The 27103-nt window shown below is 53.8% G+C and overlaps 6 protein-coding genes and 1 pseudogene across 7 annotated transcripts; 4 read left to right on the top strand and 3 right to left on the bottom strand.

Moving 5' to 3' along the window:
• Window positions 1-82: 82 nt before the first annotated feature.
• On the bottom strand, window positions 83-1220 carry CTHT_0055080 (mitochondrial 37S ribosomal protein mS38; the record flags this gene model as incomplete). Its single annotated transcript, XM_006695777.1, has 2 exons — window positions 83-846; window positions 920-1220. 2 exons carry the CDS (start codon window positions 1218-1220, stop codon window positions 83-85), a joined length of 1065 nt encoding a protein of 354 aa, XP_006695840.1.
• A 1438-nt stretch (window positions 1221-2658) lies between these two features.
• On the bottom strand, window positions 2659-4883 carry CTHT_0055070 (annotated as a pseudogene; the record flags this gene model as incomplete). The annotated part of the gene is made up of 4 exons: window positions 2659-2873; window positions 2929-4121; window positions 4226-4522; window positions 4594-4883. Coding segments are annotated over 4 exons (1995 nt in total).
• Window positions 4884-6652: 1769 nt separating this feature from the next.
• CTHT_0055060 (mitochondrial processing peptidase beta subunit, mitochondrial precursor (beta-mpp)-like protein) lies at window positions 6653-8510 on the top strand (the record flags this gene model as incomplete). Its single annotated transcript, XM_006695776.1, has 4 exons — window positions 6653-7042; window positions 7224-7301; window positions 7364-8049; window positions 8123-8510. The coding sequence occupies 4 exons, from the start codon at window positions 6653-6655 to the stop codon at window positions 8508-8510; spliced, it is 1542 nt and encodes a 513-aa protein (XP_006695839.1).
• Window positions 8511-13111: 4601 nt separating this feature from the next.
• On the top strand, window positions 13112-14647 carry CTHT_0055050 (uncharacterized protein; the record flags this gene model as incomplete). The annotated part of the gene is made up of 2 exons (XM_006695775.1): window positions 13112-13278; window positions 13339-14647. 2 exons carry the CDS (start codon window positions 13112-13114, stop codon window positions 14645-14647), a joined length of 1476 nt encoding a protein of 491 aa, XP_006695838.1.
• An 841-nt stretch (window positions 14648-15488) lies between these two features.
• CTHT_0055040 (uncharacterized protein) lies at window positions 15489-16709 on the bottom strand (the record flags this gene model as incomplete). Its single annotated transcript, XM_006695774.1, has 1 exon — window positions 15489-16709. The coding sequence occupies one exon, from the start codon at window positions 16707-16709 to the stop codon at window positions 15489-15491; it is 1221 nt and encodes a 406-aa protein (XP_006695837.1).
• Window positions 16710-17462: 753 nt separating this feature from the next.
• Window positions 17463-24124, top strand: CTHT_0055030 (uncharacterized protein; the record flags this gene model as incomplete). Its single annotated transcript, XM_006695773.1, has 4 exons — window positions 17463-17825; window positions 17894-18329; window positions 18382-22263; window positions 23025-24124. The coding sequence occupies 4 exons, from the start codon at window positions 17463-17465 to the stop codon at window positions 24122-24124; spliced, it is 5781 nt and encodes a 1926-aa protein (XP_006695836.1).
• Window positions 24125-24779: 655 nt separating this feature from the next.
• On the top strand, window positions 24780-26260 carry CTHT_0055020 (uncharacterized protein; the record flags this gene model as incomplete). Its single annotated transcript, XM_006695772.1, has 2 exons — window positions 24780-24834; window positions 24909-26260. 2 exons carry the CDS (start codon window positions 24780-24782, stop codon window positions 26258-26260), a joined length of 1407 nt encoding a protein of 468 aa, XP_006695835.1.
• Window positions 26261-27103: the final 843 nt, after the last annotated feature.

Genomic DNA, 27103 nt, shown 5'->3' with positions numbered 1-27103 from the left:
CAAGACTAGCAGGGATATATTTACACACGGGTGGCACATTCATCACTGCCGCCACACCCAGCACCCAAAACTCCCTCCCCATTTACAAGCGATCCAGCTTGCGGCGCAGGTTGCGCGTCCTCTTCATCAACTTCTTATACTTCTTCTTCTTCATCTTGAGCTTGCGTTGCCGGCGCACGCTGATGGCCTGCATGGTGTGGCCCTGTTGACGGCGATACTCGTCATAACGCAGCTGGCGCTCGAACAGGCGCTCCAGGAACGTGCGGGGCCGCGATGGCTCGTCGCCCTCCTCGATCAGCTCCGGGCTGTGCGCGACAACCTTATACTCGCCGTTGGAGTCGACCGTCTCCTCGATCGTCACCATAGCCTTGTACACGCGCGTCCGGGGCTCGCGCTCAGCGACCTCCTTGGCCGATTCGCTAGCAGCCTCAACGTCGGTCGACTGCTCCGGCTCGGGCTCGGGCTCGGGCTCGGCAACGGGTTCTGGGGGCGGTGGCGGATGGAAGGGCAGGTACTCTCCAGACATGATGGAGTTGAGTTGCAGGTAAACGTTAGTCTCGGTGCCATCGGGATGCTTCAGGCTAATCTTGGTCGAGTGCTCATCAACCACGTCGTGATGTTGCGCCTGCTGCTGTTCTGTGTTGGCAATGCTGTTCATCCTCGACAGGGGCTCCTCCAGGTCCTGTACCGTCTGTTGTAGTGTTGAGAGCACCTCAGCTACCCGATTTGACCGCGACTTGGGTGGGGCGAAGATCTGAGCGAAGGTATCGTCCGAGACCGTCCGGGGAAGCAGCTGCGTCACTGAGATGGGTCGGTGGAGGGCGAAGAAGGTCGAGAGGGCCAGACCTTATTACCTGCGCGTTAGCCTGCCGAACATTGTTTCTCCATGTCTTGCCGTAGGCAGCTGCCGGAGACCTACCCTCATCCCCGATATGCCTGGTGCTGGGCACGCTAGGCGGCTGCGGCATCACCTGCTTGGGTTGCTGCTGCTTCTTCTCCCCCTTAGACCGCCCCGACGAGGGAACAGCCTGCCTGGCGGCAATATCTCTAGGACCATCATCCGGACTGGACGGCTTTGACGAGGAGTAGCGGCGATACTGGAAAGCGGTAGCCGGTCTGTAGGGAAGGGTGAAGCTGAGGGCGGCAGTTTGGGGGGCGGTGGCCGAAGCGGCGAGGGCGCGCCTAACCGACGGAGGGAAAATCGTGACTGGGGGCCTCATCCTGGCAGCAGCGTGCAGGATATTTGGCTACCAAAAGGTGTATCTCCTTGTTGAGGAGGGAGTTCGCGGATCGAAATGGTCGTATGAGGTGGTTTGTCGACCGTCGTCCTTGTTAGAGCCGCAGACAGGAACTCGCCAAAGTTCGCTTGATCGAAGTTCTTGTTGGCCGTTTTCGCCGCCCTGCAGCGGACCGTTCGGTCTTGGCGCTGGGTACGTACCACTGGGAACCAAAAGTAAAGTTTAATGAGAGCATGGCCTGTGCGCTGAGCCTGGGGAGCAGGTGCCTGTTCTCTGGCGAGTCGCAATGGGAGTCAACGCGCTCCGTTTGCACAAACCCGAGCGTCTCTCTTACTTTGCTCAGAAATCGATTTAAGCAATGACTTCACCGTCTGCGGAAAAGGGGAAGGCAGGAAAGGACCTGAGCCTCACGACGTCACCCCCCTGGCTTTACTTATCTACTTATCGAACTTTCCGCCTTGATAAGTATCACGTGGTGTCGACTTGCGGTGCCCCATGTCCACAGGCTCCATTCCCGGACCCGCGGAGCGCTACGGCATCGCGAAGCTCCCTTCCAGCTACTTTCAAAGCTCCTTAACCCCACATTGCTACAAGTACACAAGTAATTCGTACACCCCGTGTGGGAGACGCTCCATGCTCCGATGGCCCAATTCGTCCTCTCCCAGTGATGATTGCCACATACGGATCGTGTCATGTTCCTGAGTTGAATGTGGTCAAAACGCTTCCTTTTGGCAAACAGGCTATTGATAGTCATCTGTTCCAATAAGGCCGCCAACCACCGGTGCTCATGAGGCTTGGTTTAGCTCCCTCTGCCCACTTCTAGGCTCTATGCTTTCACATATCAAGTACTACGGCCTGGTGACCCACGAACCCCCTGTGAGGCGTTAACAAGTCGACCTAGATTAGACTTGAGGCATGAAGACGTACAAGCTCAGGGCGGAGAAGCCCTTTCAAGCCTGCACTTCCATAAAAGACACAGAGAGCAGCGATGAGTTACCTACACATACCCCTACTACTGTTTTGGTTCTCACTTTTGAAAGCTATTCAACAGTCGTTTTGTCGTAGTGTTATAGTTTTTTCCTCTCAATCCAAACAAGGTTGTCAGCCAGTCAGCTGCTGAGTCTTTCAAAGATGTATGCCAGTGGTAATCTGAGGGAGATGGCCATCAAGACTTCAATCTGCAGGAATTCTTAAATGCAGTCGTTCTCAGACAGATGGTCTATGGGCCACAGATGACAGACATATTTCAATCACTTTTTCCCGGTGTTTTAAAAGACTTCACAAGTCCAGAGACGATGGATACTTTAACCGTTGAAGTGAGAATGTCTGCCTTAATAGACTATTGAACCTATACACCGTGACTCAACGATGCTCATCAGCATATCTGATAGGCTATGCAGCGTAAAGCCTTACCCTTCACTCAGTTCCTCGCTGAGAAATACACCTTGACTGTCAACTCGTTCGCCCATCCACTATCAAGTTTCATCTCCTTCCAGGCTGTTTCGACGTCGATTTCAAGAACATGCTGATTCTGTTTGCTAACCGAAACAGTGCGCACCGGGATGGTTTGTCCTTGAATTGTGATGAGGAAATCGTTTTCAATCGACAATCTAGGAAGTATCGAGATATAGATCCCTGTGCCAAGTTAGGACGAAAATCACAGTCACTACTCAGATGGACTGATACTCACCCAAGACCCCAAGAGCCTTCACTGTCGCATTTATCAAAATTCTTCCGTTTTCCAAGGCCTTCACCGAAGTCCCCAAGACCGCAGCACACCCAGTGATCTTTCCCAACAGCCCCAGGTTCGCCAGCGATACCTCTTCTGTTCCCTTTGAGGGAGTCACAGTTAATAGTGGATATGCAGACAGCACATCCCAGCCCCTGGCTTCCAGTGACACTACAACACCAGCTGATGGCCCGTCATCAACAGCCATGGGCTTTGTCACCTTTCCAGAAACATGAGACCGCACCACGTACTTGAGAGGAGGCCCATCCTTATTTAGGGTGGCAACAACCCCATGGAATTTATTCAAAGGCAACACCTCCGTGACATTCCCCGGTCGTTCGGTCACATTGAACACCCCAATAATCCCAATTCCATGCGGCGCCGCACGGCCATGGTATGCTCCAACCTTTAGCAGGGTAGCAGTGGCGCTGTTGCGATCATCATAACCAACGTAGACATCAAGAGACCGTCCAGGAACGCTGGGTCGAAAGATAACAGTCTTTCCTCGAGGAGTTACCCCTGTCATCTGTTGGATTAACTTCAGGTCATGGCGCCCAGGGACATCGGTGATGTAGATGGGCCCCCCACTGACACAGCGAGCGGCAGCATGGAAGGCGGAGTAGTCAACGTCCTCGTCTGTGGGAGGTTTAGTCTGGAACATGTCCCAGTCGGGGAGTACGTTAAGATGATGGCTGAACAGCGAGACGTGAGCATTGGCCCAGACGTGCCAAGGGTGAGAGGATGCGTCGGAAGGGAAGTAGTCATCGGAGTTCCGGCAGACGAAAGTTGGACGGTTAACAGGAAGCTGGGAATGAAATGTGATGGGCGGCGCGAGGGACATGCATGAAATAACGTTGCCATTGAGGTGACGCAGGTGTGAGGATGTCCAGGCGTCAAGATAAGATTTGATCAGGTCCCGACGGTGCGTTGGAGAGACCAGTGTGTCCAGGAGGTATTGGCCATCCGTTTTGACTCCGTTTATGTTGCATGAGGAGAGGAAGCGGTAAAAGTCGTCATAGAATCTCTTGACATCCTCTTTCGAAATAAGAATCATATCCTGATGGACTGGCTTCTGGGACGAATCTTTGTAGTCGCAGGAAACGTGTACAGTTTTGTATCGTCGAGCAAGTTGCCCATTTGGTGAGATCCCGCCCCTAATAGAGACCAAGTTAGAGATTTTGATCCAAGCCATCAATGGCTCTCCCTGAGTCCCCGAGATTTCAGGAATTCAGTCCTGGAGGGCTTGTCAGAGGCATACCAATAACCCACGATAGTATGCCAGACGGCGACATGCTGGATGCTCTTGTGCTTAGAGCGGATGTCTGAAACTAAGCGTTTCAAACCTCTTGGGAAGGCTTTGGGCTCTGCCTCAAAATCTTTCCAACCAGAATCCCACTGGCTCTGTTTGTACTCAATGTCTTGCCAGTTGTCGTCAATAATAACATGTGAGATTTGAATTTTGTTCTTAGCCAATGTGTCAATGGCATTCATCACTTTCTCTTCTGTCAATCGTTGACCAAGAGAGTTCCATGTGCCTGCTTGTTCCGTGAGAATTCTGGATAAAGCATACGGCAGGTAATGTCTAACCACTCACAGTATCCCAATCCATCATACCACCTTTCGTACCATTCTGGCTGTACGACACCATCAACAAGGACATCCTCTGCTGTCTTGGTCGGTAGGACGCCCTCAGCAGAAACCATGGAGCGAGCATGATACATGACGGCGGCGAGGGCATTCTCGAAACTGTCACCAAGAGCCACCAGGATGGTACCTGTGCTCGGTTCAGGGTTGTCATTCCGAATCTGATGCTCGGTTAGTCCCAGCAGAAGGCAGCTCCTTAATAAATGCAAACCCGGAGCATACATGAATAACAAGACGACCACCTTCACCGCTGCGGAACAGAGTAGTGACATGGTTAACACCGCCTACCCCAAGGAAAACGAGGTGTTTCCCCTGAAGTGAAAGGAAAGAGCAGAGAAGAGCATCTCTATCGAGGATGATAGAAGAGCTTCCGTGTCTCGGTGCCAGCCAAGGAGCCCAGGGCCGGACTAAAGCAAACCATCTAAGACTGTCAGTTTTGTCTCTCAGCAATTCTCCAGCTGGCTTTGCTCTCATACCGGATATAGTGCCCCCAAGGTTTGCCCAGGGGCAAGTCCAAACAGGCTGACTCGTCTCTGGCAGCAGCAATTTTGGCCTCAATAGACCAAAGATAAGTGGCCGGGGTTTGACTTGGATGGCTCCTCCACTTGAGGTCCGGGTTCAGATCTTGGATTAGGTCTGGTAGGTCCTGAGTACCATTTGCCTGAAATTGGTTCAGGCCTGGAAGCACCACGCCATCATCAAGCCCCAACTCATCCCGAACCCAGAACCACTCATGGGTTGCCCCTTGACGGTATTTAATGGTGAAAGTTAAGGGAGTGGATACAGGCAATTCTAGAGTGAAGAAGAGTCTTGTCGTGGTAGGCCTTCCTACATCAAGTTCTTCAGGAAAAGAATTGACAGGAGCTGGAGAGAAGGGGCTCTCTGTCCATACCACACCCTCACTCTGAGAATGCCACAACACAACCTCCCATGGCTCTGTAGCGAGTTCAGGGCTAACCTCTAGCACAGAGTGAAAAGTCCCTTTCGAACTTTGAAGTTGAGTTACTTGCCCTAGAGGCGGGTATGTTGCAACAAAGAAGGCCATATCAAACGTCAAGGGGGAGACTGCTGAGCATGATGCTTGATCTGATCAACAAGAGAACGAAGTTTTGTTAAGAATGGCCAAGCGCTGAGGGAAAGCCCAAACCCGGGGTGGTAGTTTCCAAGAAAGGACAGTTTATGTGAAACAAGACTCTAGGGCTCGAGCAGGCTTTTACGTCCGAGTGGATTTGATATTTATGTTAAACAACTGCGCCCAACAGGAAGGAAAGAGGCAGAGCCTGGAAGCTTATTGGCGGGACACTGAGGGGTACAGGCAACACAAGCTCTAGCGGCCGATCTGGAAGTCGTTGTGGGTTCGGATTGGCAGCATTCAAGGCTTCTACCAGTAGACAATGATTTGATGGTTTCACATCTATCTGGAGGACATTTCTCCCTTAAGCTGGCAGACGGTCTGTGCCAAGCAGCAGCAGCAACAGCCTGGCTGTGGGAGCACACATGTTCCATGCCATGAAGTCGTGCTTGAGACCGAGTTTTCCAATGAGCGATGGAGTCTAAATTTGAACTTTTAGGGTATTTACGAAGAAGTAAAGGGGTGAAGTCTCTTTTATCTTTGGTCCAATTGAAAACTGAACTGCAATCAATGATGTGGCTGGCCAAGCCTTCGTGCTCCATCTGGATCATTGAGTGAGCCTTGATATTTGAACCAGCTTAGGTGGGCAGCAGCAACGGCAGCAGCTCTGCCACTCTGCCTGAGAACATGGTGGGGAGGACGGTTGACCAGCCAATCGCGTGCGCACGATTTGCAAATTGCCAAGACCGATCACAGGAGGGGTCAGCTAACCACGTGACACAAGCTCTCCTGGTCCTGGCAACCAGGTTTGGCCCGGGCGTTCCCGAGCTTTGCCTTGGAAGTGAGGCAAAATTACACCATCTGCATCGGTCAATCCGGGCGTTGGAGTTTTTTGATGCGAGGCCGCAAACCCGCAAACCTTTCCTTCAAACCGCTCACTTTCCCACCCCCCGTCACCTATCCACCTCGATGGCGTCCCGGAGACTCGCTCTGAACCTTGCGCAGGGCCTGCGCGGCCGCGCTGCTGGGCGTCTGAATGTCCCCTTCAGGCGAGGGCTCGCCACGCCTCACAACTTCCACGGCATCAAGACGGAGACCACGACGCTCAAGAATGGCCTGACCGTGAGCCCGCCCTCCCCCGAGCTCGATGCCCACGACTCCAGCTCCCCCGTCACACGACGGCGGCACCAATTGGGCCTGTCCAGCTTGTCGCTAACCCCTCTGCTCTTCCAGGTCGCTTCCCAGTACTCGCCCTATGCCCAGACCTCCACGGTCGGCATGTGGATTGATGCCGGCTCCCGCGCCGAGACCGACGAGACCAACGGCACCGCCCACTTCCTCGAGCATCTCGCCTTCAAGGTACAGACAGCCAGCGAGCCGCTCACAGGCCAATCCCCTGAGTGACCGACCGGGCTCCAACGACCCCGCCCCCGCAGGCCCAGCCCGGCCATACGAGGGAGGGGGGATAGAGAGCAAGCGAAAGAGAGAGAAGGAGAAAGATAGAACATGGCCCGGCTGACCGTATTTACCTTCTTCATAGGGCACTGCCCGGCGAACCCAGCAGCAATTGGAGCTCGAGATTGAGAACATGGGCGCTCACCTCAACGCCTATACCTCGGTTCGTCATGGCTCAGCCCGTCCCGGGAGCTCGCTCGGCCGCTAACGGTGAGAGGAAAACAGCGCGAGAACACCGTCTACTTCGCCAAGGCCCTGAACGAGGACGTGCCCAAGTGCGTCGACATCCTGCAAGACATCCTCCAGAACTCCAAGCTCGATCCCGCCGCCATTGAGCGGGAACGTGATGTCATCCTCCGCGAGGCTGAGGAGGTTGAGAAGCAGCTCGAGGAGGTTGTCTTTGATCACCTTCACGCTACTGCCTTCCAGGGCCACTCCCTGGGCCGTACCATCCTCGGCCCCCGTGAGAACATCCGCGATATTACTCGCACCGAGCTTGTCAACTACATCAAGAACAACTACACCGCAGACCGCATGGTTCTCGTCGGCGCTGGTGGTGTCCCTCATGAGCAGCTCGTCGAGATGGCCGAGAAGTACTTCTCGAACCTGCCTTCTGAGGCTCCCAAGAGCGAGGCATATGTCCTGTCCAAGAGGAAGCCCGACTTCATCGGCTCTGATGTTCGGATCCGTGACGACACTATCCCGACTGCCAACATCGCTATTGCTGTTGAGGGTGTCAGCTGGAACGACCCCGACTACTTCACTGCTCTGGTCACCCAGGCTATCGTTGGCAACTACGACAAGGCCCTCGGCAATGCTCCTCACCAGGGTAGCAAGCTGAGCGGCATTGTCCACAAGAATGACCTTGCCACTAGCTTCATGAGCTTCTCTACCAGCTACAGCGATACTGGGTAAGTTTCAATGGTGTGATTTTTTTTTTCGTGCGGGTGTTGTGTTGGACTCGATGTTGCTAACCGATCATAGGCTCTGGGGAATCTACCTCGTCACTGACAAGCTCAGCCGGGTCGACGACCTGGTCCACTTCGCCCTCCGCGAGTGGTCTCGCCTGTCGAGCCACGTCACGTCGGCCGAGGTTGAGCGTGCCAAGGCCCAGCTCAAGGCCTCGATCTTGCTGTCTCTGGATGGCACCACCGCTGTTGCCGAGGACATTGGCCGCCAGATCATCACTACCGGCCGTCGCATGAGCCCTCTGGAGATTGAGAAGATTATTGACGGCATCACCGAGAAGGATGTTATGGACTTCGCCAACAGGAAACTCTGGGATCAGGACATCGCCATCAGCGCTGTCGGCAGCATCGAGGGCCTGTTCGACTATGCGCGCATCAGGGGTGATATGAGCAGGAACTTCTAAGCTGTTATAGAAGGAGTTCGGGCTTGCGGGATTGCGAGGTATTGAAAGAGGGAAAGAGAAAGGAGACAAGGCGCCCGGGTTCAGTGTATTATAATTGATGTGTTGCAGGCCAAGGTCCTCAACACATGAATGTACTGTAGGGGCGTGGGGGGTAGACTTGACTACCATAGATCAATGGATCTCTTTTGTGTAGATACTGGCTGGCTTAGTGTCAAGAGTTAGAACTGGCCGCAGGTAAGTCACAGCCTAGAGGAAGTCTTGGTAATAGCAGATTGATGTCGCCCTCAGGGGTGAGCACGACAGTGGGTACCCGTGCCATGTTTTGTACCTTACAGGTCCAGCCACCGGCCAGTCATCCAGTGAGTCAGGCAGATCTTACCGGCACTCTATGTTCAATGAGTCTGGATATATTACAGCAAAGGCCCAGTTATGATAAACTAGGAACATCTTTCTTGTGGTGGACTAGTCTCGACTTATCTGAGAGAGCCTGTCCCAGCTCTGCAGAGGACTATTGCTCTCTGTGGCGATGGCAGTCGGCAATTTCCCAAGAGAAAGGGAATCAATCGCGGGGTGTCATTCCGTGCTTTCAGCAACTGAATCTGGGGCACACTAGCCGTTTTGAATGCCATAAATTCATGTTTAGCAAGCCCAATCCTGTCCGTAACCTCGGACTTGACCAATAGGTAACATTGCCATGTTCTTGAATAACTTCGGTCAAACCATGGTGGGCGTTGGGGAAGAGAGGGCTGCCACAGGGAATACCATCCCTTTTTGTCTTTGGAAGGGTTATTACAATAGCAGGACCACCACAACATTGCAAACTAGGAAGGTTACAGTCAGTCAGATATACTCTTCGTTCCGACCGTGATGACGCAATAAGTGTCCTGTTTATGTTCCTCATAGCAGAGGTCGTCAATCCCCCCCGCGCTCTCTATCTCTTAAGGTTGCTCAGCCGTTGGGCAGCAGCTGGAATGGGGGGTCATGAGAACAAATGGAGCCGTCTCATCTCTGACATCGAACTTCAAGTGACACGTCCCATGCTACCTTATCTGCGGGACGGGAGCGGAAAGGTTAACGGTGGGCATGCGGGTGATATGCGTTATAGACTCGGTGGACGGCCACGTCTAGACTCTCAACGGAGTGTAGGTAACAAGGAAAAAGTGCAAGAAGCTATTGCAACTCAGATGCTTCAGAACGCTCGGCGTGGAACTTGGGGATTCGAGGAATGTTGAAGTTTGAAAAGCATGTGAATGCTGTAGCTTATCCAGCAAAACGGGTTCACAAGACCCAATATTTTGTCACTACGAGACTGGGACCAGCCCTTGAGTAGATGGTCGTTTGGATACTAACGTCCTAACAGATCCTTTCGGCTGGTGTTGGCTGTACATTTTTTTCTGTTAACAAGGTGTCCCGTTGCACAAACAGCGAGTGTGCGAGGGCCGTGGTGCATAGCTGCGGTTTGCACTCCTGCTTGTGTGGAGCGTTGGGGACAATGCTACCAGATGTCTCGGCTGCTTCGGTGTTCCGACGTTGTGGTTGTGGTAAGTTTTCCATCTCGGCTTGCGTGTCGTGGGTATGGCACCTAGCTGTAATGGTGAAATCCTTGGTCTTGCCTAGAGGGACCTTATGCTTTCCTATCCAGCACAGCGGAACATGCACTTCGTGATGTGAGCAATGGGCGCCCGGAAAGCTCGGGTGGAGATCTTCGGCTATGTCGGGATGCTGGACCAACCCCCGAAACCTGGAGATTGGTGATGCCAGATCGCGGGGCGTTGCTGGTGGTTAGAACTCCCACCGTGGAGCGTTGCTGCCACCGAGAGGCTTAGACAGTTCATTGCACCTTCAGCCCCGCCCCAGCGATCACACTGGCATGGGTTCGAGATCCTGCCAACTGGAGCAAAGACACTGCCCTGTACAAGTAGGTAATACATACAAATGTGTTTACAATAAGGACCTCGAGCTGAGAGCCCTGGGGGTCGTGGATCGAATTAAAACATACCTGTGCGCTCGCTGCTCCTGCGTTCACCAGGTAATGAAACCAAGCCACCTGGTAATAGAAAGCGGTGTTGAGCGCTCATAGGTCTCGACCGGTAGGCCAAGAACGCGGCCAGTTGCCGTACGCCCGTGCCAGGCATTATTTTTTTTGGCGCAACAGCGAAATTTTATCGACAAAACCTTCACAGACCGGTTTGCTTTGTGCGCTACTTACCCGGACGCAGTCTTGCAAACTCCATGGCTTGGGTGCAGATAAGCAGGCGTCGAGTTTAAGATGAGGTGGTAGGTGCTGCAGGGCATAGAAGGTTGCTGTCTTCGTTGAAAGCTATTCATCCTGCGTTGATCTTGTGACACTGGACAGGAATCTTATTAGGTCGGTTGCGTAAGTATCTTGCCCTCATCTCCCGACGTATTGCTGTATGCTTGGTAACAAGGCCGAAGTATACCAAATCTGTGCTCAACAACACTCACTCGAGAAGGCCCGGGAAACGTTTCTGTCTCAGCGCAGCATCAGAGGCTAGCTGTATGATCCAGAGATATTTCACGCATCGCTAAACCAGTTTATCCATTGTTGGATGCATGAGGTCTTCGGATTCTGTTCTTGTGCCACAAAGGAGCAGCAAAACTAAAGACTGGGGGAGGGTGCAGGGATTTGATTTGGAAGCGCCGCGATGCTTCACGTAGGTAGGTACCAAGACAGAGCATGGAATAACACCGTAAAATATTGGCTTTACTACAAGTGCCTACGGATGACCACATCACTAAACAAGGCCTGCGTATTTCAACCTTACAACTTGTTTATCTGAGTATGGATTGCTTGTTAATGATGTAGTTGTAGATGCTGTTTTGCAGAAGCTGCTTAGTCGTCTTCCAGAACGTCGCCTGGATACATTCCTGTGCCATGCTTGCAGCTGGGTAAATCCTTTAATATCTTGTCAGTGGGTGATACCCGTTCCTCCACGTCGCCTGTAGCATCTCAGATCCAGTCAGGCGACTCTGCGCATATTTGCCAGTGATTTGTGGCACACGGCAGGGACTTGGAGATATGCCGCTGGGCTGTTGGATGCAACCTACAATACAATGCTCCTAGACACCCAGAGAGGGGGAAAAAGGTGCCAACCCTCCGTTACGAAATGATTGGGAGGTCGCTGAATCAAAAAAGCTGGAGTTCCACACATGGGCCGTGGGCATTGCGAAACGCGGCTCGCCAGTTCAACCTGGCCTTCCTCGCAGCATACTGAGTGGTATGGGATTTAGGATGCCAGGCCGCAAAAAAGCTCAATGCTGCCCCGCTTTATTGTGTAGGTGATCTCTGTGGTGAGAGTTTGTTTGGCTTCGCGCAGACGGAATTTCCATGTCTATGCCATTGTTGACCGGCTGACCGTTGTATCTACCCTTACCTTAGCCCACCTACCTTACCGGTCACGTTAGGTAGGTAATGGTGTATGCTGCAGGTCAGCCGCAGTCGTACTTAGGTAAGGTAGGCACACTACTTTGTATGGCTTTGTGATGCTCTCCAACATTCTGATATGCCACTTTGCTTATCTGCAAATACGTACATCATTTTGAGTGAATATCGCTGTCACGGCGCCAAACTGTGAGTTTTCCAAACTCCCCGCTTGGCGCTTGTCCTTGTCGATCATCTGTCCTCCGAGCCCCTCCACAAGGGTGCGTATCCCTGCCTGGAGGCCAGACCCTGCAAAATTCCAACTCGAGAAAGAGAGGGGCACGGATCTCCCGTGCGCCGTGTGTTGTTTTGTGAAAGGACCCACTGCGCCTGCGTCCGGCAAGAAGGCTGGACATCGGTTGGTACGGTGCACATACATAGCACACGGCTTGGTGGATATGCGCCTGCCACTCGCCTGGCGCTCGCCAACCCCCTCCTTCTCTGGAATCAGCGAAGCCAGGGAGCCAGGATGCCAGGGAGCGCCACCCGAGGGTGAAGGTGTCTTGACTACCTGTGTAGTGTACCGTACGGTACAGATTACGTACTTAACAATTCCGCTGCGTGCCAAACCCCCAATTGCTCCAGTGCCCCAGCGTTCCCCAGAGCCAGAAGACCTGCTTTGTTCCCTCATCTCCTTCTCCACCTTGTGAGCTCATTTGCCTGCGAGCGCTTCTGCGCACTCCCACCCCCAACTCGGACCCCGTCAGCTCCATCACCCAGTGTTTCCCTGCCTTCCGAGGGATTCACTTGTGCTTCAGCCTTTAACTCTTTTTCCCTGCTTTTTTGTTCCTGCCATCGGGCCCCGACACAGCGCGCTCGATTGCTTTGCGATATCGAATGCCGGCGGCCGCAAGCCCGGTGTTGCTGTGAGCTGTCACTCATACCGATGCTGGGGTAGCAACTCGACGACAATCGCCTGATGGGCGCCATACATCCCGTGAATCGTCCAGATCGCCACCGAGAGCCGAGAAGCCGTCTGTAACCTCTTGTCTGCAGCGCCAACATGAATTTCGTTAATCCTGCCATGGTAGCAGGCGCTCGGGTAGTGTTAAGGCAGGCGACTGACGCCGTCTTGACAACATCGGTTGTATTGGCGACAAGCGCGACCAGCTCGCCCACGTCCACCACGGCCAGTCTGACTTCTTCATCAACGCCCAGCATGTCTCCTTCCAACACTATGACGAGCTTTGGAGGGTCGAGCGGCAGTGGTGGCGGAGGAGGAGGAGGAGGAGGAGGAGGTGGTGGTGGTGGTGGTGGAACGTCGAACTCTTCTTCTTTGCTCTTTTTCGTTGCCCTCGGCTTTGGCGTTGTTTTCACCAACCTTTGGTGAGTCTTGAAAGCTGCACGGGGTACAATTCCGTATTCTATGATCTGACCATCGTACAGGATCATTGTCGGTGTCAAGTACTGCTTCAGGTACAGTGCACGAAATCGCCAGCTGCGTGCTGAGGATGGCGAGCCCATTAACATGGAGAATGTTCCTCATCCTCGTCGGCGCCGGCGGGAAAAGAAGTTAATGCCAATCGACGAGGTCAACGAAAAGTTCCCCATGCAGAAGTACAAAACCTGGGTTGCCAGTCGCGCACGCCAGGGTTTGTCCACCAACGGTGGCGTATCAGCTCCTTCAAGTCGGCCTGGAAGTGTACGAGATGCGGATGGTGTCGCGGCTGAGTTGCCATCTAAGGAGCGTATGTCGACTGACGACCGTCCGACGACGAGTGCGACATCAACAGCAATTAGGGCCGGAGCCGAGACTGCGAACATGCGTGAAACGCCCGACACACCTACCTCACCCAAACCTGAATCGAAGGCTGAGGCCGGGGATGTAGAGCAACCGGAAGTCAGGAGTCCGCAGCTCGCACCGAAAGAGAGCACCTCAAGTTCTGTGGCTGCCGCTGCTTCTCGGGTCTCTGTAGACGCCGTTAATGAGCCCCAGGGCACGCCGACGCAGAATGCTACTCAGGCCTCTCAAGACGAAGAGGACGAAGAGGACCACATTCATGCTGCCCTTCCTCCCGAGTGCGTCGGCACCTCCGGTGATACTTGTGCTATCTGCATCGATACCTTGGAGGATGACGACGATGTTCGCGGTCTAACATGTGGCCATGCTTTCCATGCTGCTTGCATTGATCCGTGGTTGACAACCAGACGAGCGTGCTGTCCCCTATGCAAAGCCGACTATTATACACCAAAGCCTCGTCCACCGGCAGCGGATGGTACTGATGGTGCGATTCCTATTATCACTGTTACATTGCAGCCCGAGCTGCACAACAGTCGTAGACACGAACCTTCTAGACCAGAGCGTTCCTACCTGCGATTTGCGCCATTTGCCCCGTCAACAAGAGCCAGCCGACGAGACTCTAGAGAACAACAGTCACAGGGCAGTGATCGATGGCGAGATCATATTGATGTCTCTCTTCTCTTCGGTCGGTCAAGGAGAAGCCATAGCAACCAGAACAACAACAGAAGTAGGCAATCTGGACAGTCCTCTTCTGGAGCTGCTGAACTCCGTCAAGGAGAACTTCAGCAAAGGGCAGGTGGTATCTTTGCTGGTCTCCGAGCCACGCTTGGCGGACTTACGGGAGGTCGGGCTCAGAGCCATGGTCCCCAATCCGCCCCTACTGCCTCAGGCACGAACCCCACGACACCTACTCCTTCACAGTTGGAGGCTGGCCTTGGGTCGGCTCATCATTGAATGATCTGGATGCATTAAAACATGCGTTACGTCTCAGGATACCCCCTCTCCGTGCTTAGCACTCGGAATTGTATACGTGTATACACCTTGTTTTTGGCTGTGGTTGTCTTCACCGTTGACCTTGGATTCTTGGTCTGTTCTTCCCTACGATTTCACTCTTGCTATATCTCAAAACTCACACTTGGCTCCATTGAAGACCTCAATAACTTTGATCCCGCAGGGACGGACTTGTACTGCACACGCGGTTCAGGCAGTTCTCAACTTAGCATGGGAACGGCTCTTGAAAAGTCTATTCTGACTTTCCAGAGCCAACACGATTCCCCCATCGCACCACAGCAACTACCTTACCCTGTGTTTTATTCCTCCTCAATTCGCCAGTCTCTCTTACCCCGTTTTGGAGTTCGCGTTGCATAGCATTATGATATTGTATGGGTTTATTGCTTTGGTGTGGGCTGATTTCGGCCTTGTGTTGAGGAGACATTGTTTTTCGATTTTTTTTTTTTAGGGCAAGAATGGCTGGAAGGTTTCACCGGCTGGATTGGTGGACGGGTGGTTGGCTTGTGCTTTTTCCGATCAAGGTATACTGGACTTAGGGATAGGGATATCATTTAGCAAGAAGCGAAGGAGCCAGTTTAGGCTGGCTTCAGGGTGGTAGGGATAGCGAGAAGCATTATGGAAGCTCGACACGAATACATGTTCAGTCGGGTGTCTATTTTCAGATGACTTCCTGCCTTTGGTTTTGTTGTCTTGGCGTAACTTGTGTGGTATGCATACAAAATCGTCGTGTATCTTTGCTATTATTTGATGGTCGTGCTTGCCCCCTGGCGCCCTTTCTGAATGCTCAGAGATAATTTCCCCTTTGAAACCTCCCGCCCAAATTTGCTGCCTTTTTCATGATATCCCTTCGTTGAGCTCCGCTCAAACGCCCGCCAATCTTCATATCCTTTTCCCAGTCAAATGCCCGCTTGCTGGGATCATCCTCTTCCTCCACCTCCGGACCACCACCCCATTTTTCCTTCCTCCCATTACTACTGCTCTCCTTGTCACTACCGCTTTTACCCGCAGACGCGGCCCGGCGAGCCTGGTACTCCTCCACGAGGCTGCGGCCGCGCGTCTGTTCCACGTATTCTCGAATGCGGGACTCATCCACCGGTTTCGACTCCTTCCTATCAGGCCGGGACTGAGATGCTGCCGTGACAGCAGTGGGGTCTTCACGACCAAGCACTGCATTTGCCAGACGCCGCGCCTTCTCCTCGGGCGTCTCGGTCCAGACGGAGCTGACACCGCCGGACGCTCGACTTGCCGCGGCGGCAGTCGCACGTGGGCCACTCAGGAACCGCCGACCACGCAGCTTCGTTGGATCTGGTGCGCGATGATCGCTGCTTGTTGGAGGCGCGAGCATCCAGTCATCGCGCTTCGGCGCTGAGGATTGTGAGGATTGGGTGTTGGTTGAGGGGAAGGCTGGTCCAACGGTAATGGGTCTTGAATCGGGAGAGCCGGTTGGGAGCTTAGGGCCCCATTCATCATCGTCGTCTGAATCGGAAGAGGCATTGTTGTCGTAGTTAGGGTCGGTAGTTGGGAGGGAGTTCAGATCAGCCGGGGGTGGCGCGGGTCCAAAGACGCGCTTGGGAGGAGGAGCAGCTGGGCCAACGGTTGGTTTGAGAGGGGGAGGAGCTGGGCTAGGCTCGTTGGAGTCGGAATCAGAGCCGTCGTTTAGAGGAATTTCATCTTCATTGATAGATGCTATGGGTTGCGGTGGTGTAGGACCAATTGGCTGCTTCTCTGCCGCTGGCACGCTGGACGGGCCTACCGTGACGGCTGGCGGGAGGGACGGGCCGACGGTTGGGCCCGGCCTTGACTGATTGGTGTCGCTGCCATTTCTCGCTGAAGAACCTGGAGCGCATGGTCCATAATCATCATCGGAGTCGTCATATAGGGGGATTTCATCGTCATGGTCGCGGCGCGAGGCCTTGGGTGGAGGGGATGGCAGCTCTGAATCTTCGTCAGGAGTACGCTTGCGCTTTTGCAGGTGTGGCGGAAGTGTTGGCCCTATTGATACCATTGTACAGCTGATAGACCGTTCCGTATCTTGAAGAAGTAGAGTTCTTGATTGGCGGCAAAGGATTATGGGAGTTGTATTGCAAGTAATCTTCAAAAGCCGGGAAGAAAAGCAACCGAGCAGCCGATGAAGCTCTTTACGTTCGGTCGTTGGCTGGAGCTTGGTGTTCACTGATAGGACTGTGTTTTTATCGATAAGCACCAGGCCCCCGGTTCGCCAGCGCCCGGGGCATTTCCCCACTGGATCGTCACCCGCAAGCAGCAGAGCAGCGGCGCTGGCGGGTGGGCTGGGCCCGCTGAGAGGAGGGCAACAGCAGCCCAGGTCCACCGAGCTTCAAGGTCCGCGCCGTTCGTGGACCATCTGTGATCTTGAGCTCCCAAGGCTTCAAGTTTTCGAGGATTACGCCAACATCCAATTCAGGACAACAGACACCGTGTGAAGGGCTTGGGCTGCTAGTCGCGTCGCCGTCGCGCTCCTTCATCTTATCCCTCACTAACACTGAAAGAAAGCAGGCCAATCATAGCAGCAACCAAACATCACCACCTGCAAGGCGACCCGCCCAGCGTACACCCTATGATCGCAGCTCTCTCATGCCCACCTGCAGTGTAGTAGAGAGCCCCTCTCTGTATGCAACTGTATCCGGCCTTACTAGATAGCGACACAACACATTATCTAGTGCTGATCTTCACTCCTGACTTCTGACTTCTGACTCTTGATTTGGCATTCTGGAGCCATGCCTGCAATTCAAAGAACCACATGAGCACCAGCACATCCCAGGGAGACGATGGCCCGGCCGACAGCATGGCTAACGAACCTGAACTGGCTCGCCCCGGGAGCCACGCCCCTACCTCAAAGTCAGACTCAAGTGACGAAGAAACTGTGAAGGGAGACCCGGACCAGGGCCACATCACCGAGCTTCCGGAAAGCGAGTCCCCGCCCGCGGAATCTCGGATCGCAGCCCCTGCGCCGAGGAGCGCGATCGCACAGCGCTATCGCCAGCTCCTCGAGGCCGATCGTGAGAGCACCTCAGAAGAAGGGTTGGCCGATGCCTTGCCCAGGATTGCAATCAGCCCTTCTGGCTCGAGCCAAGACATCCCAGACGACACGCCCTCCATACAGGTATTTGACCTGGGGAACTCTGTTTAGGCTCACTCGGGAGCTTGGGATATGCTGACAGCCTGCCGTAGGGTTCGGTGATATCGTCCCCCAGCAGCGGCATACACCCCCCTCTGTCTGCCCGTCTGGGAGTCTCCAGCCCGACGCCCTCCTTCAGGCCTTTCGACCAGCGATTCCGATCCCGGATTGCCTCTCCATTCCTTTCCTCTCCGCGACCTTCGTCCCCAGCCCCAGTTCCTGGCCACAGTCGGACTGTTTCGTTGAGCAGCCAGTTTCTGCTCCATCCTGCCGAGACCGAGACACCATCGCCGCCATGGGAGGTCGTCCGCTGGACTAAGTTAAGAAAACTCAATGAGCAGGTGTTCTCCGAGGCGGGAAAGAGGAATTTCGGCACTCCGACTTGCTTCGCTGTCGCGTCTGCCATCGTCCTTGGCACTTCGAAAGGGATCATCCTGATGTTTGACTACAACCAGAATCTTAAGATGATCATCGGCCCTGGAACAAAAGGTTGGGCTCTGGCTCGTCTTTGTTGTAATCCTGTTTCGCTGACATGTTCCAGCCGTGGAATCTGGTCCTGTCACCGCCATCGCCATTTCCGCCGATCACACCACTATCGCTGGCGGCCATGCAAACGGCAACATCTTCACCTGGGATACCACCAAGGGGGCTTCCCGGCCGTTCCTTAGCATCCCTCATGTGGATAGGTCGCGTCTGAACTCGAAGTTGATGGATGGCCATGTTCCTGGAGTTGCTGTCACGCACCTTGGTTTCCTGGGTACTCGCCACACGGCTCTCGTTTCGGCTGATGACCGTGGGATGGCATTCTCCCATCTTGCAACGAGAGGCACTGGACCCATTGGCAGAACGGTTATAACTACGAGGATATTAGGCCGGTACCCTGATGCTAAACCACCTCCCGGAAAGACACTGAAGCCCAGCACGGTGTTGGCCTTCGCATCTTTGCCTCTCGGTAATGTCGAGATGGCTACGGATACTATGGGCCTCACTGCAATGCTGACCCCTTACCTACTTGTCATCGTATCGACGACTCCAATTGCCCAAACTCAGCACAAGTCCGCGCGACCCAAGGAGGTCGCAGCCCATAGCGCTTTAACTGGTTGCCTCGCCTGGTTTCCTGCGGTTAGGCTCAAAGTGGCCGACCCTGTTACCGGGAGCAACGTCTCCAAGGTCAAGCTCGTTTATTGCTGGTCCAATGTCCTCACTGTTTTGGATGTGGACGAGATCCCATCCGAAGACAAAGACAAACCACCAATTCTCAAGTTCAAGGCGCGGAGCCGTTGGAAGTGCGAAGAGTCCATCGTTGCGGTGCAGTGGTTGAGCCGCTCTGTCTTGACAGTGCTCACTATCTCGCAGAGACTCATTGTTCTCGAAGACCATTCCATGCGCATGACCGAGGCTTTCGACCTTATCCACAAACACATCTACCATGTCGACCTGTTCTCCAGGCAACTGGGCCCTGTGGTAGAGAGCCTCGATGAAGAAGATCCCACACTACACGGTGTCGTGGCTGATGCCTTTTACATGAGCTTCAAGACATACAAGGGCCGTCTCTTCCTGCTTGGCGTCAACGATGTGTCGATCGGGACTCTATCGAACTGGGCCGATCGTCTGATCGCCCTTATGGAAAATGGTGACTACGTTAGTGCCATCAAGTTGGCAACAGCGTACTATAATGGCGACGCCAACAAGCTTACAGTTGGGCTACCCGAGGATGCCGTACTAAGGCACAATATGGTGCGGGATAAGCTGATGGAGATCATGGGTTCATCGTTGAGGTACGCTTTTGGTCAGCGGCAAAGGAACCATGACTCGGCAGATGACAAGCACTTGCAAGAGCTTGCCCAAACGTGCTTCACCGCTTGTCTGAGTGTTGGAGATGTCGATTTCCTTTTTGATGAGATGTTCGAATCCTATGAAGATGCCGGGGTTCAGGGCATCTTCCTCGAGACTCTGGAGCCATATATCCTGGATGGATCAATCACGGCCGTTCCACCGGCCGTGGTAAAGGTCATGGTTGGACATTTTGTCAACAGAGGCTGGGAAAGTCGACTTGAGGAGATGATATGCCACATGGACACATCCACACTAGATTTGGATCAAGTGACCCAGCTCTGCAAACAGTACGGCCTCTACGATGCCTTACTCTATGTGTGGAATCAGGCCATGCACGACTTCATCACTCCGCTCTTCGACCTACTATCACTCTTGGTGCCGTTGACACAGAGTGACCAAATATCCAAAGACATGGAGCTACAATCTGTGAACGCTCTCAAGATATTTCCTTATCTTTCCTACATCCTCACCGGCAGGGTCTATCCAACAGGGGAGGAGCTCGGGGAAGAAATTGCGTTCAAGGCGAAGGCTGAGCTATACTGGTTGCTCTTTTCGGGGAAGAGTGTCGTATGGCCGAAGGGCAGCAACCGGCGCTTGTTGACCAGACCACAACAGTCTCAGGAGCCCTCCTTCCCTTATTTGCGCCTTATTCTCGATTTCGATGCCCCCAGTTTTATGAGCGCTCTGAACGAAGCCTTTGAAGACTCATTTCTGAACGATTCTCCTGATAGGATGGCTAGCAATGGCCGAGATTTGCCCGAAGAGCAGGTTTTCGGCCAAACAGTCAATCGGCAGTATATCGTCTCCATCCTGATCGAGCTGATGAACTCTGGCGATTACTCACCAAACGACACTATCTACCTAGATATGTTCATTGCCAGAAACCTCCCAAAGTATCCTCAGTATCTTCTTTTCCCTGGCTCGGTTCTCTCGAAGGTGCTACTTGGGTTGTGCAAATACCCGGGAGAAGATCTAGCCGAGGATGCCCAGCTCAGTGCTGAGTATCTTCTCTCTGTCTACCAACCCCCGGATATGACTGAGTTCATGCCCTTGTTCAAGAAGGCCGGATTCTACCGCATACTGAAACGTATCTACCAGGTCGACAAGCAGTACGGCAAGCTCATTCAAACGTACTTTGAAGACCCAGACGACCGCGAGGGTGTCTTTAGCTGCATTGCGTCATGTCTACGGCTGTCACCAGGCCTTACCCGGCGCCAGATCCAAGACGTCCACCAGGTGGTGAAACAACACTCCGCGGAGTTGGTGAAGCTCAACCCTAAGATGGCTGCTAGAACGATCGCTAAACATGCCCCGGAACTTCATCAACATGTTTTAAACTCATTAACACCGGAACCAGACCTACAATTTGCATACTTGAAGACGGTTCTCGAGTCTGAAGCGGAGTCTCCATCAGTTGCCGGCCCACCGGATAGGGACTTAGTGGAGCAATACGTACGGCTGATGTGCAGGTTCGAACCGGATCATGTGTCAGATTATGTCAGTTTCGTCCAATCCTCCGATTTGAGGCTGGAAGAGCTCCTTCCGACCATGGAGGAGACGGGTGTCATCGACGCTGCTGTCATACTTATGGCAAAGGGAGGTCAGGTTCATGAAGCCATGGACAGACTGGTCAAACACCTAGAAACGCTCGAATCGGCACTCCAGGGTCTCATCTCAGGAATACAGAGCTCCGAAGCTGACTTGCAAACATCTGCTGAGGAACTGATGCACTCTCTCCGCAAATACACCCTGGTTGGCATCTGGCTTTGCCAAGGGCAAACCAAGTCTGCTCGAGAGGGCACTATTAGCCGACGCAGGCAGAGATCAACGGCCAACGATATGCTCTCTCCGGATGAGAATATGTGGCTTGAACTTATCGATACCATGGTCCAGATCACTAGACGGGTGTCCTCTACACTACAGTCACAATCGAGTCAGCCTGCTCTTCTAGATGGTAACACTGACACACTGAGCTACCTTCCTCGCCTCGATACCGATAAGCTCATTACTCTTCTCCGCTCTCTCGTTCAAACAACTTTCACTGCTCTTCTTACCTCGACCTCCCCAAACTCGGCGAAACAACCTCCATTGTCCTCTAGCATCCTCACCGCAGCATCGGCCCCCACAGCCACACCCAACATCAGCACAAATCTTTCTTTTCTCCGCATCCTGCGTGCCTTTTTGACTCGTGCAGCAGCCTCATCTCCAAACCTAGCCGACTTGCGTGGCGTCCTGGCATCCGTGTTCGCGGCATACGCCTATGAAGAGTCCATCTTGCGTCTGGCCAACCGGCTGCTAGAACGCTCGCTCTTCGTCAGCGTCAGTCAGGCAGTCGAGCTCCGACAGCGCGGTTGGCGGCCGAAGGGTTCAGCATGTGAAGCATGTGGGAAACGCGTGTGGGGGCCGGGGGTCATGGGGGGACGGGAGGTTTTCGAGGCGTGGGAAGACAAGGAGCGGGAGAGGAGGAAGCGAAAAATTCGTAAGCCAGGGGTAGGGTATGCGCAGCACAGGAGTGGTGGAGAAGAAGAAGAGGAAGAGGATTACACGGGGAAGGGGAAAGAGAAAGCAAGGAGTGTGGTGTTAGAAGGTGAAGGGAGGGGATTGGCCGCAGGGGAGCTACCAGGAGGTGTGGGAGCAAGCGTCGGTGATGACAGTCAGCTGCAGGCACAAGACCCCAAACAGGGCCAACTGCATAGAACGGCTGGAAGGCAAAGGGCGTCACTAGATCCGCTTGTTTTGCTGGCATGCCGGCATATATATCATCAGAGTTGCCTGGAAGCATTGCTGGACAAGGAAGGTTATGAGAGAACTGAAGGGAGGGAGTACAAATGCCCTCTTGATGGGTAGACAAAAAGACCTGCCGTCTATGGAAGGCTATGATCGCCAGGCCGGATTAAAGGTAATGATTCAAATAGTTGCAGGCGAGGAGGCTAGCTGAATTGATAAACTTTTTACATATATGTATATATAAATATAATAAGTCTTCTCTTGTAATTAGGTGCAGGGGTTACATCCGGCGGCACATAAGGGGGCCATTGTAGATAACTTTCAATGTTGGTAGATACGGACCCGTCAGGCACATCGATACAACCCAGAGGGGGAAGGGGGGAGCCTTGAGCTGCTTTCGCCCCTGAACAGCGGCGCGCTGGCCGGCGTTGAAGTGGGGCAAGTCACTAGAACATAGGCCAGCCCGGGTGTCTCGAGCCTGAAACAGGGGCCCCTCTTGCGTCTATTGGCCAACCTGGAACCTTGGGATCAGGTCCATCCATAAGATTCCAACCGGTAAAGGAAAGTTTGGCTCAAATCTCACATCCCACAATAATGGCACATCAATTCCAATGACCTCAGAAGAAGAGGTGGAAGACGGCGCGCAGCGTCTCTCCCAGGTCGATGGGGAGACCAGCCGTCACACGGAATTTCGTAACGGTGGCTCCAGCTCCAGCCCAGACAGTAGCCAAGGCCAAGAAATTGCCAACGCCAACGATCACAGCACCGAGGACCACAACAACGATGATGACGAACGAGACATTGACAATGCCTTTTCTTCAAACTCTGGCAGAGACGACGACTATGATGACGAGAACGAAAATGAGGACGAAGAGGACGACGATGAATTTCCTCCCCGTTCTTTTTCCCAGCATGCCTTCGCGCCGCCCTTCTACGGCCGCCCGCCAACCCCCTTGCCTCCATCACCTTCTCTGACATCTCTGTTGCGACCATCCCGTCCAACGACCCCCGATGTTTCTGACGATGATGGTCACTCAACCGCTCATGGGCACTCCTACCGGCATCATGGACACCATGGCAACGGTGAGCCCTTGCCGCGGGCCCGACCCAAGGTCCCGACGTACGAGTACTACGGCTTTGTGCTGTACTTGTTTAGCTCGCTGTCCTTCGGCATATACCTTCTCTGGAGCTATCTGCCGTCGCCGTTTCTGCATGCGCTGGGCATCTACTACTACCCGAACCGGTGGTGGTCGCTGGCGATCCCGAGCTTCTTGGTGATGCTGCTGGTGTACATTTACGTGGCATTGGCAGGGTATAATCTGGAGATCTTGACTCTTCCGCTCAATAGCATTGAGACGGTTGTCGATGAAGCAGCGAAGGTGGCAGTTGTGGACGAGAAGGGTAGGATCATCAGAGATTGGGATCATGAAAAAGAACGGGAGAGGGAGAGGGATCGGAGATGGCGGGGAGAAGGTGGCAAGGAGAAAGATAGAGACGGGAAAAGGAGGAGCTCTGGAAAAGTGAGCGGGAACAGCAGGGAGGAGAGACGGAGAAGTGGGGGAAGCACACCGTCTTTGATCAACTGGCGAGAAGTCTGGAATGAGGGAACGGACGCCGTCATGGACGTGCCGTTAGCAGGTGTTTGTGAGGTCCTATATGGGCAGGGCAGCGCTTGGGAGAGTGAGGACGATGATGATGAGGATGTGGTTGTCACGACATAATTACCTCAGGCACCCAAGAATGGTGACGGGGTGACTACTGGGAGCTTTAAACAGTCCACGGTGGTGTTTGGTTCCCTGGCTCTAGAACAGGAAAACCTGATATTGTACCTTGTTTCTCGATACCCGTCTAGAATTATTATCATAACTTAGGGTACTCTGAAGCTTATGCAGCGCTATAGGCATGTTTATTAGTTAAACTCCAGACTTGCCAGCTACATTTCGGTCAACCGATCAGGTATGATGTGACCGGTGAAGCTGCTGTCTCCTGTCAGCCTCCTGGTGATACGTAGGTAGGTAGGTACCTACTGTGTCCTACACTGCTCCGTAATTCATTCGCTGGACTGCGCTGAGAGAGGGCCCCCAGGTTATGATGGATGCCAAGCCTTGTAAATTACCAGGTCAGTACCCTCTGCAACCTACCTATGCACCTTTCATCCTTTCCCTTTGGCTTGGAGAAGTTCGCGTTCGTGCGATCGAGTGGAAGCGAGCTGCAACCTTCTTGACCTGTGCTCAACGCGACAAAACACGACACACACACGCGGCTTGCGCAGGCATCGATTGCACCCCTCACCCCGTCAACGCGCCATACAATAAAGCGGGCAAGCAGGAATTTGGCATCACTGGGCATCTGATCAGACAGCCTACACATCCAAACATGTCACAACAGCCTCTGTCGTCGTCGGTGCAGCCGGCGGACATCTACGGCGGAGGTAGGTCTGGCGTCTCAAGATCTCAATCCCACATTTCGGTTGCGCAGCAGTGCAGTTGCTAACCCCGCATCCAGATGAGGTCTCGGCCCTGGTCCTCGACCCTGGCTACTGCAATACCCGCGCCGGATTTGCCGGCGAGGAAATGCCCAAGCAGGTCATCCCCTCCTTCTACGGCCATGTCGACGGCCGCGACCTCTTTGGCGACGAGGTTATTGTGCCGCGCGCCGGCTTTGAGGTGCGCAACTACATGAATCGCGATAGCATGGTTGAGGACTGGGATGCCGCAACCCGCGTCTGGGAATACCTGCTCGTCCAGCGACTGCAGCCTCCACGGCCGACGCCCGCCAGCAAGAACGGTCTCAATGTCAGCGACGATGGCGATGTGCAGATGGAGGACAGCGCCCCCAATGAGGATGCCCTCGACGCGCTAGAGAAACCGCTTACCGAGAATCCGCTACTCATGACAGAGGCGCCCTGGAACACTCCCAAGGCACGCGAGAAGGCAATTGAGGTGGTTATGGAGAACTGGGGCACGCCCGCCTTTTGGCTGAGCCGCACCCCTGTGCTGGCTGCTTTCGCCGCCGGCAAGGCCACCGCCCTCGTCATTGATGTCGGCGGGGCCAACACCAGCGTGACTGCCATCCATGATGGCATGGTGCTGAAGCGTTCTATCCAGCGGTCTCCTGCCGCTGGCGTCTGGCTGAGCGGGCAAATCCGGTCTATGTGGAAGAGCCAAGACCCTCCAGTCAACGTTGTGCCCACCTTTATGGTCGAGAATAAGAAGCCTGTCGAAGCGGGCGCTCCACCCGACTGCCGTCTCCGCAACTTCGGTTTCCCCATCCACGACTCATTCCGCGCCTTCGAGGAGGAACGTGTGCTCACCGAGTTCAAGGAGTCCGTTGTCGAGGTCTGGCGCGGCCCGGGCAAGTACCTCAACCCGGGCAATGAGGACTTTGCCAAGACCCAGCCCGGCCGCGTCTTCGAGTTCCCCGACGGCAGCAACCAGATGTGGCGCGAGCAACGCTACCGAGTCGCGGAGGGCATGTGGGACGAAACGGCAGCATACCCGTCCCTCAACCCTGATGAGGCGGCCATCACCAAGGCCCAGACCATCCCTGCGCTCATCAAGGCCGCACTGGACGGCGTTGATGTCGACTTGCGCCCTAACCTCCTCGGCAACGTTGTTGTTACCGGTAGCACCAGCTTGCTCAACGGTTTTAATGACCGTCTCAATCACGAGCTGACGAATATGTATCCCGGCCTCAAAATCAAGCTGCACGCTGCTGGCTTGACCAGCGAACGCCGTTTCGGTGCCTGGATCGGTGGCAGCATCCTGGCAAGCTTGGGCACCTTCCACCAGATGTGGATCTCGAGGAAAGAATACGAGGAGAACGGCGCGGGTATCGTGGAGAAGAGATGCAAGTAATGGGCTACCAGCACTAGAGAATAAGCAGACGGCTGCTCCTGGACTTCCATGGGTATAATGTACTGTGCGTGCTGTTCGACTTGCAATGGGGAGCTAGAATGAAGTAATGGGTGTTAGGTTACGAGGCCAAGAAGGACTTTATAATGGGCAAGGTACTGAATGTTAAGGCTGATCTTTGGCGTTTGGAGTTTAAAGAGACGGCATCTTGTCGGGTCCAACGGTTGGACAAGTCAGATGGCAAAAGGGTGAGGAGATGCGTTCCGACAACCATCCTGACTGCTGTGCTGTCCGACAATTGCAGATTCAGCGATTCTGTGTTCCCTTGGGGCCGGTTGTAACAATAGTAACGGAATGGTTTTCATTCCCCTGAACAGCACGCATCCCCAAACAATGCTGATTTTGAGCGCTTTGTCATCGATAATCAGCACTCCATACCTCTCTAGCGTTTCTGAGAAGCAGGATCAAACGTCTTTTTGGCATGCCTAAGAATGATTGTCGAAAATCCATGGAGAGAGGAGTTTGGACGAACTCCTTTGCACAAGATTTGCCTGTTTCAATAGCTCTCTCAGTTGTGTACTTCTTATACGGAAACGAGACGTAGACAACTCTTAGGCGGTATCTCGGACCAAGAGACCAAGAGATTAAGGAGATATCTACAACTGATGAAACATAGCCTTCAGAAATGAAACGCTCTCCAACAGGGAAAAAAAAAAAAGTCGTGAAAATCAGCGTAGTATGCTCCATGGCCTGCCTTAGACACACATCACACTCTCAAGGAAGCTCCCATTCTCCCACTTTTCCAACAATAGCAGTTGTCAGTAGACTGGTGGACTGCAGAGTTGA

This window comes from Thermochaetoides thermophila (genome assembly GCF_000221225.1).
Source record: "Thermochaetoides thermophila DSM 1495 unplaced genomic scaffold scf7180000011820, whole genome shotgun sequence".
In the NCBI taxonomy this organism is placed as follows: Eukaryota; Fungi; Ascomycota; class Sordariomycetes; order Sordariales; family Chaetomiaceae; genus Thermochaetoides; species Thermochaetoides thermophila.
The sequence above is the reverse complement of the archived record's forward strand: the minus strand, read 5'-3'. Positions and strand labels throughout refer to the sequence as shown.